The 12156-nt window shown below is 42.6% G+C and overlaps 1 protein-coding gene across 5 annotated transcripts in view; it reads left to right on the top strand.

Annotated features, from left to right (window-relative positions):
• LOC149316809 (protein FAM193A-like) overlaps positions 1 to 12156 on the top strand; it is a 58115-nt gene that overhangs the window by 9546 nt on the left and 36413 nt on the right. For 4 of the 5 annotated variants that reach the window (XM_089516314.1, XM_089516310.1, XM_089516309.1 and 1 more), the window contains one exon: positions 2979 to 3053. In XM_089516314.1, the coding sequence (XP_089372440.1) occupies positions 2979 to 3053 (75 nt within the window). Of the gene's footprint in view, positions 1 to 2735; positions 2823 to 2978; positions 3054 to 9987; positions 10102 to 12156 lie in introns of all 5 variants that reach the window. The other variant, XM_089516311.1, reaches the window with a different exon arrangement.

Genomic DNA, 12156 nt, shown 5'->3' with positions numbered 1-12156 from the left:
CTATGAATCAGGTCAGTGTGATTATTGTCAATGGCATGTGGACATAAGGCTGATAATAGGTGGAATTAAGGTCATTTTAGGTGCTTTAGGCAGGATTCCATATTTGTAAGGCCCAACAGAAATGTTTGTAAAGAAGAGGAGTGCACAAACACCATGGGGTTCAGATTGTGCTTCCTGCATTATGTGCTAAGAAAAGTCATTAGATTGTATCTAATTTATAAAGCTTTCGGGGGGGGATTAGTTGTGTGTGTATGTGGTACTTGAGCCTTTCTTGACCTACCACATAATTTGCATAATGAGCAAATAGCAGGCAAGTGTGAATCCCTAGACTTGGAGACTGGAATATGTTATATGAATGATAGGGCGAGACTCCTTTCCTTCCCTCCTGCCTTTTTTCCTGCTGCTGTTGGTGACAACTCTTCAGTTTTAAAGTGTTTTTAGAGAGGCCAGTGACTGAAATAAATTAAAACAGCACTTTAGCAGATTAAAACAATCAAGAGGACATTAAAGCATGGAATCATTTATTTGGAAGAGACCATAAGGACCATCCAGTCCAACCCCTCTGCCATGCAGGAACTCACAATCAAAGCATCTCTGACAGATGGCTGTCTAGACTCTGTTTAAAAACGTCCAAAGGAGACTCAACCACACTCCGAAGGAGTGTGTTCCAATCTCAAACAGCTCTTACAACAGCAACTGTTAACATCACTAAGTATACAAGGCTGAAGTGGGCGGGAGGGGGAGTGCTTGTTTAATTTGTTCTTAGGAATACAAAAAAAAAACTGTCTTGAAAGAAATAATATTACAGTATCTGTGAAATGAAGGACACCCAGTGACTCATAAATAAGAGATAAGCCAAGTGTGGGGAAAGTGCAGGTGCATGCATCCCTGCACCTCAGTTTTGCAGCCCAGAGGACACCAAAGCTCCCATATCTCTCTTTTTAAAAAAACTAGCTGATTTCCCCCCCTCCCCCATGCCTCATAACCACCACTAAATGTAATGTTTTGTTTTTCCTTCCCCCTACAACTTTTTTTTTAACGTGGAGTCAAAGGCTTTCAGCTCAGACATCAGAAGGGTAGCCAGACCCAGAAAAACCCAGATGAGGGAAGACAAACAACCACCCGAAGGGAAGGTATTTTTACCATACATCAAAGGAATCACAGACAGAATAGGGAAACTGGTGAGGAAACACAACTTTCAAATGGTTTACAGACCAATGAAGGAAATCTAGCAAATGCTTCGCTCAGCCAAAGACAAGAGAGACCCTCTCACAGCCGCAGGAGTTTACCGTATACCATGCAGCTGTGGACAAGTCTACATAGGGACAGCCAAACGCAGTCTGCAAACAAGAATCAAGGAACATGAAAGACACTGCAGACTGGTTCACCCGGAAAAATCAGCAGTAGCAGAACATGTTATAAACCATCCTGGACATAAAATGTTGTTTGAAAACACTGAAATTCTGGACCATGCCAACTACCATGTCACGATGCACAGGGAAGCCATTGAAATCCACAAACACCTGGACAATTTCAACAGGAAAGAGGAAACCCTGAAAATAAACAAGATTTGGCTTCCAGTCCTGAAAAACAGCAAGCTGAAGACTCAACAAATTCAAATGAGAAGTCTCCCAGGGTCAGGGGCTTCCCAGCAGACAATGTGCACTAATCAAGCAGACATTAATCCTCCTTTACACATCCTCCCACCCTGAGGCCTGCCATTAGCAACAAAACAATATACAGCGGGCCCGCACCATACGCGGCTTGAGCATACGCGCTCAAGCCGCGGGGCGCGCATGGGGCGGAAGGGGCGGCGCGTCCCATTCAATTGGGCGCGCGCGCCACCACGCCACCGCGCACGAGCCCCATTGGAAACAATGGGGCTTGAGCATAGGCGGAATTCGCCTTACGCGGCGGGATCCGGAACGGATCCCCGCTTAAGGTGAGGGCCCACTGTACATGCAAATCAGTCCTCCTTTCCCGGGGTGACACAGTATATATATACCCAACTTTTTCCAGGCAAGCATTCTCTGAAGATGCCAGCCACAGATGCTGGCGAAATGTTAGGAAGAAAACTCTTCTAGAACATGGCCACATAGCCCCAAAACCCACAAAAACTTTTTTTTAGTTTGTTTTGCTAAGGACATTTAAAGCTTACTTTTCAGTCAAAGTTTTAGTATTGTGTGAATAAGCTTCTACATTAGGAAATGGGAGAAATCAGTTAAATTGCACACAATTTAATAAATCGTCTATCTTTTCCTCTACTTCCAAATACCATAATCATACTGTCACCTTTATCTGATAATACAGTTATAAAATGTTGAATTATTAAATATGAAATCATTCTGTTTCTCTTCTCTTTAAGTCACTAAAAGCAGTCAAACAAATATTTGCATGCATATGTTTATGACATATTTAGTATATACAGAATTGGTAGTTCATCTGGTTGATGTCTATTTCACTAACTAATAAATTGAATTTTATTTTGAAATGTCTATATGGACTTAATTTTTCCATTAATCACAATTTGTAGCTTGTAATTTTATTCAGCAGCATGGATAATCTGTATTATCTTTTTTTCATGGCAAACTAATACTATAATAGTCATTTGGCAGACTTTTCAAATATGATTTCACTGCTGTTAACTTAATTAACTAGCACAACACAGTCTGTAGGATCTTTAATATCTCCCCAAAATATAGTTGCAGAAATTAACAACTTTTCTGTTGTCACAGATTGATAATCTTTAGTCATCAAAAGCCCGACTCTGCTCCTGGACCTTCAGAACATATTTGTCACAAATCAGAACATTATGCTACAAGGTTGGGAATACTGCAAATATTTCAAATGTGAACTCGAAAGAAAACGTGAACAAAATTATATTTCTGGCTTATTACAAGAAAACATGTATATTTTGAAATAGATGGATACCAGTGAGAGAGTATGTAATAAGTGAACTTGCCTTAATTGTGTTCCAGGTGGCAATTAGAACAAAGCAGCGCTTTTTGAAGGAAGACTGGGAAGTTTTTAAACAGAGGCAGTTCATAGAACAGGTAAAATTATGTTTTCACATACCACACACAACTGTGCCTTATACATATTTAATCAGAAGAAGGTTCCACTGTTGTCAGCAGGGCCTATATCCAGACAGATCTACACAATATTGTTGTCTTAATGGTATATGAAGAAGTGGAAGATTTTTAGTGTGGTGTTTGGTGAGAAACTTTTTTCCCTCTTCAAGCTCATTGCGGGTGCTTTACAAGTAGCCAGTACTGCCTTAATTTTATATTATTTGGGCGGGATACAGACGGGCAAAAAGGGGTGTATTCATGACATCATGAAGGTAGAGCCTTCAGACGGGCCTTACCTGAATGCCGCCATGAACACGCCCCCTGCACGCCCCAAGCGGGAAGAGGCGGCATTAAAAAGGTGCTGCTTTTCTCCGCTTCTTTTCCGTTTGATGCGCAGCTGCGCAGCTCCGTCTGTAAGCTGCTGCACCGGTACGTCAGAATTGCTACGCCGCTAATTTAAGTTGCCCATTTAAAAGCTCCGAGTCAGCTGCGTCGCATAATGAGTCGGGGTCCTGGAACATGCGCAGTTTGCAGTCAGGCTTTAATTGCAGCGTCAGCTGCCATGCAGGTGTGGAAGCTGCAGCATAGCTGCAGCGCATTTTAAGACTCGTAACCCTAACCCTAACCCTAGAGCAACATGTACGCATGCGCTGCTTGGAAAGTTTGGACTTTAAAGTGAGCCCCTACACACATTCCTGTGCCATTTTCACCTAACAATAAAAACCGCTAAAACTGTAAATATTTACATATGTACAAGGGATGTGATGGGGGATGGCAGGGGGACAGCGGTGGCAGCGGCAACAGCTGTGGCTGTGCATTGCAGATTCAGCAAGAACGCGGGGACCAAAGGAGAGGAGGCATCCATGATGCTGGTGACACTGGCAAAGTGCAAGCGGGCAAGGATGCCAACACCAGCTGATCACCAGCTGGCAGGAAACCACCATTGTTCTTGGGCAGAGCGGGGAAAAAAGTTTTAAAGGGGCTTGGGCACTTTAAATGTGCCCATAGGCTTTCTGCCGCTGCTGCTTAGCGCTGCAGCTGCGCAGCTGCGCATCCGCCAGCCGGCAAAGGAAAAAAAAGCCCCGTTTTTGGCCGCCCGTGAGGAAGCTGCCTCTCTCTTTGCAGCGTCCTCCGAGGCGGCGGTTTGGAAACTGCGGGTCAGAAACGGCCCGAGGTGAGGCGTCTTCACTGCCCCCCATGTGGAAGCCCCATCTCCTGAGCCACGCCACCGGGGCGGGCGGTCTGGAGGCTCCGTATTCAGCAGAATACACCTCCAAGACGTCTTCCCCTGCCCGTCTGTATCCCGCCTTAGAATCAATTGAAAACTTGCAACATTTACAAATTCCTTTTTTCTTTAAAATAAGTGTACTATATATAATCATGTATAAGTATAGAAATTTAGGTTGAAAAATTGACCCAAAAAACCTGAGTCGACTTCCAAAGGTCAGTCTAAATACTGTACTTTAACTCTCACACACACACAAAACCATCCCCTGGTGAAAGGCAAGAGTTTAATCTGCCCTGGAAGCCCTGACCCCCTTCTACTCTCTCATCCATCCAGACTTTAGCATAAACACAAATAGCTATGCCTGCTGGAATTTTGTAAGTTACTGGGCATTGTTTTCCTTTGCTTCAACCTCTACATCCTTCATTACATGCTCTTAAGTTTTACCCTTGACTTATCCACGGGTCATATCAAAATCCATAATTTTGGCCCCAAAACCTGTCCTTGACTTATACATGATATATAGACTTATACATGATATATAGACTTATACATTACACACACACACACACGAGTATTTACGATATATAACTTGTAGGCTTATAAATAAATAATCCCATAGTTTAAACATAGGCAACTACAGAGGCGATAGGGGCCTGATACCTGCATGGGGTGCATTGGCCTTCCTAATGCAAGTGGAACTGATGTTATACCAGTTCCAGTTCCTGGAATCCACTGGAAAAATATGGTCACTTTTTACCATTTTTAAGGGTGCTGGTGGAGGACAAGGGGACACAAATCACCATATTTTGTGGTTGTTTTCTAAACTCTTTGTCTGGTTCTACAGATTTTTTTTAAGTTTGTTATTTATTTAAAAGTTTTAATGTGTTTTTACTCATAGTGCATTGCCTCAAGGGGTTCTAGTGGGTTGAGAGATGATAAATAAATGCCACAAATAATACAAAGAGCAGTACCTTTTGACGTTGTACTTCGGTGGGTGTTTTATTTGGAAAGAGGATAATTATATTCAGAATGTCCATCCACCTCTTGATTAGATACCAGTGAGCTACAAAATTGGATTCTAGAAACACTAGAAAACTGGTAAGAGTTGTTTAGGTAGGGAAATTACAAATCTGACATTATAGATTACTGCTGTTGTTGATGGGCACTTTGTAGTGGATTATACTTAGTACTGTAGTGTTTAGAAGCTTTGGTCAGTGCATTCTTTAGCAACTTTGGTTGTCTGAAATGACTAAGGGAACAAGATCTCCATGCACATGTCTTAGGCAAGGTACACTGATATATATCTTAGGCCCAGTACAGACTGGCGTAAGGCGCCGGCCTGAGGCTGATTTTAGGGCTCTGGAGGGCTGGGCATCCATACATGCCCCATCTTGCTGTTCCTGTGCGCCATCTTGCTGCGGCATGTGATGATGACGCACGGGCGACCGCACACCCAAATGGCGCTCACTGGAAGCGTCTTCATGGCACACGAGCGCCGTTATGGCGCCTCTAAAAAGAAGCTGTTCTAGGCAGCTTCTTTTTAGGGAGCGTGTCAGTGCCACACCATGTGGTTGGCATGGCACTGACGAGGGGCAAAGACAGGTGGCATGGAGCCGCCCATTTATAAACCCCCTTAGTCAGTCAAGCCAAGGAAACCCATCAGATACACATAAGAAAGTTACTGTGAAATGTTTGGTGCCTCAAATTATCAAACTGAAAGTTTAGCAATTTGTCAGAAAAGTAATTGTTGCTATCTTAGTGTATCGTTTGCTTTATTTTGTGTGCCACTAAAGCAGCTTTGTGGAAAGATGTATTTCTAATAGGATACAATCTTGTCTGGTGATGCATCCACTAGTGGGTTTTATCTTAAATGTACAATCTTTGCAAGCTCTTCGTTCTGAGTATGTTGTGTCAAGATTATGGACTACGGCTTAAATTGTTGCTGAAGCTGCTTTCTTTCTTGGTCATTCTTCTGTTTACTGAGTTCACATGAAGATTAGCTGCTATTATTATTCCTCTGACAATAAAGTTTCTTTTCACTGGCTCCTATAATTCATTGATCATTTGGTCTCAGGAAGGTTATTATATGCTTATCCATGGGCCTATATTGATGGTTAAAGAAATTGAATAATAACTGCCAGATCTCATGACCAGCAAGCAGTTGCAAATAATGGAGAGCTGGACCTTTGATGATGACTGAAAATCAGTTTTGATATGACTTTGGATCCATTGTACCTGATCACTGAATTGGGGTAGAATGTTCCCCCCCTTAATTCTTTTAGATAGCGTATGTTAACTCTAAATCTTAGAGCAGCTTTTATTCAAAGCATAAAGAATACGAAATATTGTGCCACACTGCTGTTATGTACATTGCAGTTTATCTGTGATATAGGCATAGCCACTTGAACAGCTTTGCTGTGCTATACTGGCACCTGCCCAAAGCATGGAACAGATTTAGGATGCCTGGGACACTTGGGGCCAGGGAGGGGATTCCATCATGACTTCTGAGCCCTCATAACAGGTGGGATGATGCAAAAGCTTTTCTGTGCTGTAACCCTTCACCTGTGTCCACAAATCATTGTGGTTTTCAATAAGATCTTCTTTTATATCAGTGACTAGTTCTAGCCTTGGCTATTTGCTAACCTCTTCAGTGATCCCTGGTTGGATTAAGACACTTCCATTTCCCTCCCCACCCTCTGAAAAAAGTGGTCCTCATGCTATGCTGTCCTGAGTGTAAACTCATCACAGCTGTTGAAAGGTGTTGCTCAGTTAAAACCATGTAAAAACTTTTCCAATCTGTTTTTAAAAGCAAGAAATCACAATTGATAAATTATAAAATATTTAGGTATCCTTGATTTCACTTATTTTTTCCATAGGTATATATTGATGGTTGCTTAGTGCACATTTCAGTATTTTAAATAAAAAATGTAAAAATATCTATACTAGTTTAAAGATTAGTGCCTTTTATAGTTATACAAATAGTCAGTGAAAAATCCCAAATACACAATAGTGAAAAGCATCCATTCCTAAACAAGAGTAACGACTCTGTTTAGACCATGTCTAGAAGTTGGGATTGTGTATGTACAGTGGGCCCATGATATGCACTGGGCTTTGGTTTTAGGATCCCCCCCATTGGATACCAAAATCTGTGGATGTACAAGTCCCATTATATACACTGGAGTAGTAAAATAGAGTCCCTTGTATAAAATGACAAAATCAGGGTTTGCTTTTTGGAATGGATGTTGTTATTTTTGAAATGTTTTCAAGCTGTGGATGGTTCAGTGCAGAGTCTGCAGGTACAGAGGGCCGGCTGTAGTGCAAACCTCATTCTTATACAGAGGAACTGTTACGTTATGTATATTGAGTAAGACATTTTCTCCAGTACTTTAGGACTTTTAAAAAAATTAAAATATATTTACTAAAATAAAAAAATAGGTAAACTAAATCCTCATTAATTCTCTACAGTGCCTAGAAAAAGTATTCACCCTAGAACAGAATATTTATCAGTGGGTGTGCAGAACTGTTAACTCTTGCTTTGTCATCTTTATGAAACAGTTTTGTATTTAAAAAAGGGATATGGAGGTAATGTTTAACTGAAAACTTTAGATGGGGGTATATTGCCTATTCATCACAGTTGCATTTATTACCATATGTAGGAAAGATTACTTCTATGTGTATTCTTTGAATTCATCTTTATAACTTTAAATTGCAAGAATGGCAAGAACTGTCATCTTTGAGTGCTGTGTTTTTTTAAATGAAGTAGAATAATCACTGCTCATAATTGCAAGAAAAGCAGGAAAAATGACAAACACAAACTGGTTCTTGAGAACTGTTACTTAGTTATACTGGAGTGTCATTTATATGAACACATTTGTTCCTCCAGGGATTTTGTTCCATCTCAAGTATTTTTTTAAAATTTAATAATAGCATTCATTTAACATTGCTGTACATTACATACATATTGTAATTTGTTCACATCTCTTGTAAATTAGGTTAGTAATGAGTTCACATTGAGAAAAAATGGCTTACTCAAGGCAAATAAGGATAGACAAACTTTTCAGTTCATAACTCAGATATTTTATCCGTTGCACTGTGACTATCCCATCTATGCTCCAAAATTACTACATGGAAAATAAACTACCTTTGAGTTGAATGGTGTCATCGCACCTTCATTCAATCACATAAGAAAACATTGTATTTTGAGAAAGTTATATAGTTTTAGGTAATCTACATCATAGATTATTCATGTCTCATCTTTTTTCTGGTTCTAGCACTTCAGTAGATGGCAAAATATCTGTACCTAATACAGCATCAAATAATTCAGCTGCTATACTGCAGTTTTGATTAAAGGCGGCAAAAAAGCAGCCCAAGCATGACTGGCAGTATTCTAACAAAAAAGAAAAGAAAACCCTCTATAGTAATATAAACCACAGTAATTGGTGGATCAATTGTCACATAGCTTTCTAAGTGGCATAACTGAACTGACTTTTGTCACATCTAGTTCTGAAACGGGAAACAGGATGTAAAATAGTTACTGGGTATGAACACTTAGGCTTTGTCAACTTTTTGCTTTGAAGTTCATTATACAGAATTGTCCACATTAGGTCACTCTCCAGTTTCATTGAACAACATTTTGCATTTTTCCCCTTTGTCCTGATACATCTTGAAATAAAGATATACATCTGCTGTATGACAGGTTCTCATTTTGCACATTTCTTTCTAGTCCAGTTCTCTCTGGTTTTTTTCCTTTCCTTGCAAAAAGATCCTTTCTTTTTGGAAAGGATCTTTTCTGGGTTTTTGCCTCAGGTCTGCTGATATGTTCCACTTGTGTCTGTGCAGTGCTACTTTGGCTACATAAGAAACAGTATTTGGAAAATTTAAATGGATTGTCGTGTATAGAAGTGGGACCTGCAACAAAACCTTTATTTGTGGAATGCTTTGCAGTCAAAGTTCCATTCCATTCCCCTTTCCTCCACAGGTGATTCCTTTCAATAGTGGCACCATTTCATAGCATTGAACATACAGACCCCACAGGGCTGCTTTTGAGGTGTCTCCCGCATTAAAGTTTCTTGTATTTGGGCTACAGCAAGCGTGCTGATACCTCACTTTTGCAGATTGTTATTGTTTTGGCTACATAAATACAGACACTCCCAGCTGAAGATCAGTATTGGTGTATATAATGATCTGTTACTGAATTGTTCCTGACAATGCCTATCATTTTTTCAGCATTCAGGAAGAATGATTGATTGCTGTCTTTGCAGCCTTCCCTGAGCTGATATTAAAGAGTGACTCCTTATTCACACTGCCATTAGATAGAATCAGTCTCCTTTTAATCTCTGCCCTCATGTCCTTTAAAGCTCTTAGAAATAGAAAGCTGTGAGGGTGGGGGAAAGAAAAGCCCTGGATTGGTACAGATACAGGCAGTATGTTCTTACAAGTTAAAGGTGAAGTTACAGAATTCACTTTTGAATATGATTCTTCCATTTTCAGCCAGTTGCCATATAAACATCCCATTCCTTTGTGTAAATATTCTGATTGAATGCAACGGTACGTTTGCAAGACTCAGTAGTCAATAGCTATATATGTCAAATTCCCATAATGCTCCTTAAAAATTTGTGAGAGAAATGTAAGGAATTTATGTTTATGATACAGGACTTCACTGTATCTCCAACTGAACACCTTCTTCAGTTGCCTTGCAGAACTCTTCATATCGTACAAGAATCTCCTGCAGCACTGAAGAATGTTCACTCAGTACATTTGATGTATCAAGAAAAGCTGCCAGTTCTTTGAAGACCACATCAGGTATGGGGTCTTTGCTCTTAAAATATTATTAAAAATGCAAGATTTCAGAATGGTAGCATTTGATGTAGATTAATTGGTATTCATCCTTGAAATACACTAATTTAGTAATCCTACAGCCAGTCCAAGATTCTCCACAGGAATTGCTAGTTTGCTAAAGAGAATTCCTCAAATCTTTGAAGAAATTCAATGTTAAACTCTCTATAAGTTAGATGAAAAGAATGTCAAAGGGTAGGATTGCTTTTGTTCGTGTAGCCATGGCCAGTGTTTTGCAGGTGCAAAGGCATGTGGTGATTATATGGCTTTCAGAGGTCTGATTATACCCAACTGTGATATTCTGTGAATTTGTCATTGTTTAGTTTGAAGTCACCAGATATGAATGGGCCCATTAATAAACCTTAACCTCCCTTTACCTTAAACCATGGGTCGGCAACCTACGGCCCACGGGCTGGATGCGGCCCGCGAGCACTGTAGGACCGGCCCCTGGCCGACCCTGCCGCCGATTGCCGCCGCCCCAGGGGGCGGGGGCAAGCGCTGGGGCCGCCGGAGTGCTCCTTCCCCCCGCCCCCTGGAATGGCCTCTGGCCTCCCAGGGGGCGGGGGCAAGCGCTGGGGCCGCCGGAGCGCTCCTTTCCCCCGCCCCCTGGAATGGCCTCTGGCCTCCCAGGGGGCGGGGACAAGCGCTGGGTCCGCTGGAGCGCTCCTTCCCCCCGCCCCCTGGGATGGCCTCTGGCCTCCCAGGGGGCGGGGGCAAGCGCTGGGGCCGCCGAGCGCTCCTTCCCCCCGCCCCCTGGAATGGCCTCTGGCCTCCCAGGGGGCGGGGGCAAGCGCTGGGGCCGCTGGAGCGCTCCTTCCCCCCCGCCCCCTGGAATGGCCTCTGGCCTCCCAGGGGGCGGGGGCAAGCGCTGGGGAAGAAGGAGGAATGGAGGAGGAGGAGGGAGGAAGGGAAGAGGAAGGATGAAGAAGAGGAGGAAGGAGGAGGAAGGAAGGAGAGAAGGAGCAAGAGGAGGAGGGAGGGAGGGAGGATGAAGAAGAGGAGGAAGGAGGAGGAAGGAAGGAGAGAAGGAGCAAGAGGAGGAGGGAGGGAGGGAGGATGAAGAAGAGGAGGAAGAAGGAGGAAGGAAGGAAGGAGCAGGAGGAGGAGGGAGGGAGGGAGGATGAAGAAGAGGAGGAAGAAGGAGGAAGGCAGGAGAGAAGGAGCAAGAGGAGGAGGGAGGGAGGGAGGGAGGGAGGGAGGGAGGATGAAGAAGAGGAGGAAGAAGGAGGAAGGAAGGAAGGAGCAGGAGGAGGAGGGAGGGAGGGAGGAGGAAGATGAAGACATGCAGTCTTTCTGAAGGTGAGACAGTGTGACTTTCCAAAGTGCATTTCTATGTATTTTCAGTGCTTTCAATGCTGAAAGGTGTGCTTTTACAAGGAGAGTGGTAGTGATGGTGATATGTCAGTTTGTGGGACATGCAGTCTTTCTGAAGGTGAGACAGTGTGACTTTCCAAAGTGCATTTCTATGTATTTTCAGTGCTTTCAATGCTGAAAGGTGTGCTTTTACAAGGAGAGTGGGAGTGATGGTGATATGTCAGTTTGTGGGACATGCAGTCTTTCTGAAGGTGAGACAGTGTGACTTTCCAAAGTGCATTTCTGTGTATTTTCAGTGCTTTCAATGCTGAAAGGTGTGCTTTTACAATGAGAGTGGTAGTGATGGTGATATGTCAGTTTGTGGGACATGCAGTCTTTCTGAAGGTGAGACAGTGTGACTTTCCAAAGTGCATTTCTGTGTATTTTCAGTGCTTTCAATGCTGAAAGGTGTGCTTTTACAAGGAGAGTGGTAGTGATGGTGATATGTCAGTTTGTGGGACATGCACTCTTTCTGAAGGTGAGACAGTGTGACTTTCCAAAGTGCATTTCTGTGTATTTTCAGTGCTTTCAATGCTAAAAGGTCTGCTTTAACAGTGAGAGTGGTTTTGGCCTTCCCCTTCGGCTGAAAGGGCCCCTTGGAGCCCTTTCGGCTGAAAGAAGGGGCGAAGGAGGAGAGGGCAGGCACACGCCTCCTCCTCCCCACGGGGC

Source organism: Sceloporus occidentalis, unplaced genomic scaffold (assembly GCF_023333645.1).
Source record: "Sceloporus occidentalis isolate IW3139 unplaced genomic scaffold, rSceOcc1.0.p SCAF_3, whole genome shotgun sequence".
NCBI classification, from domain to species: domain Eukaryota; kingdom Metazoa; phylum Chordata; class Lepidosauria; order Squamata; family Phrynosomatidae; genus Sceloporus; species Sceloporus occidentalis.
Note: the sequence above shows the minus strand (reverse complement) of the source record. Positions and strands in the feature narration are given on the sequence as shown.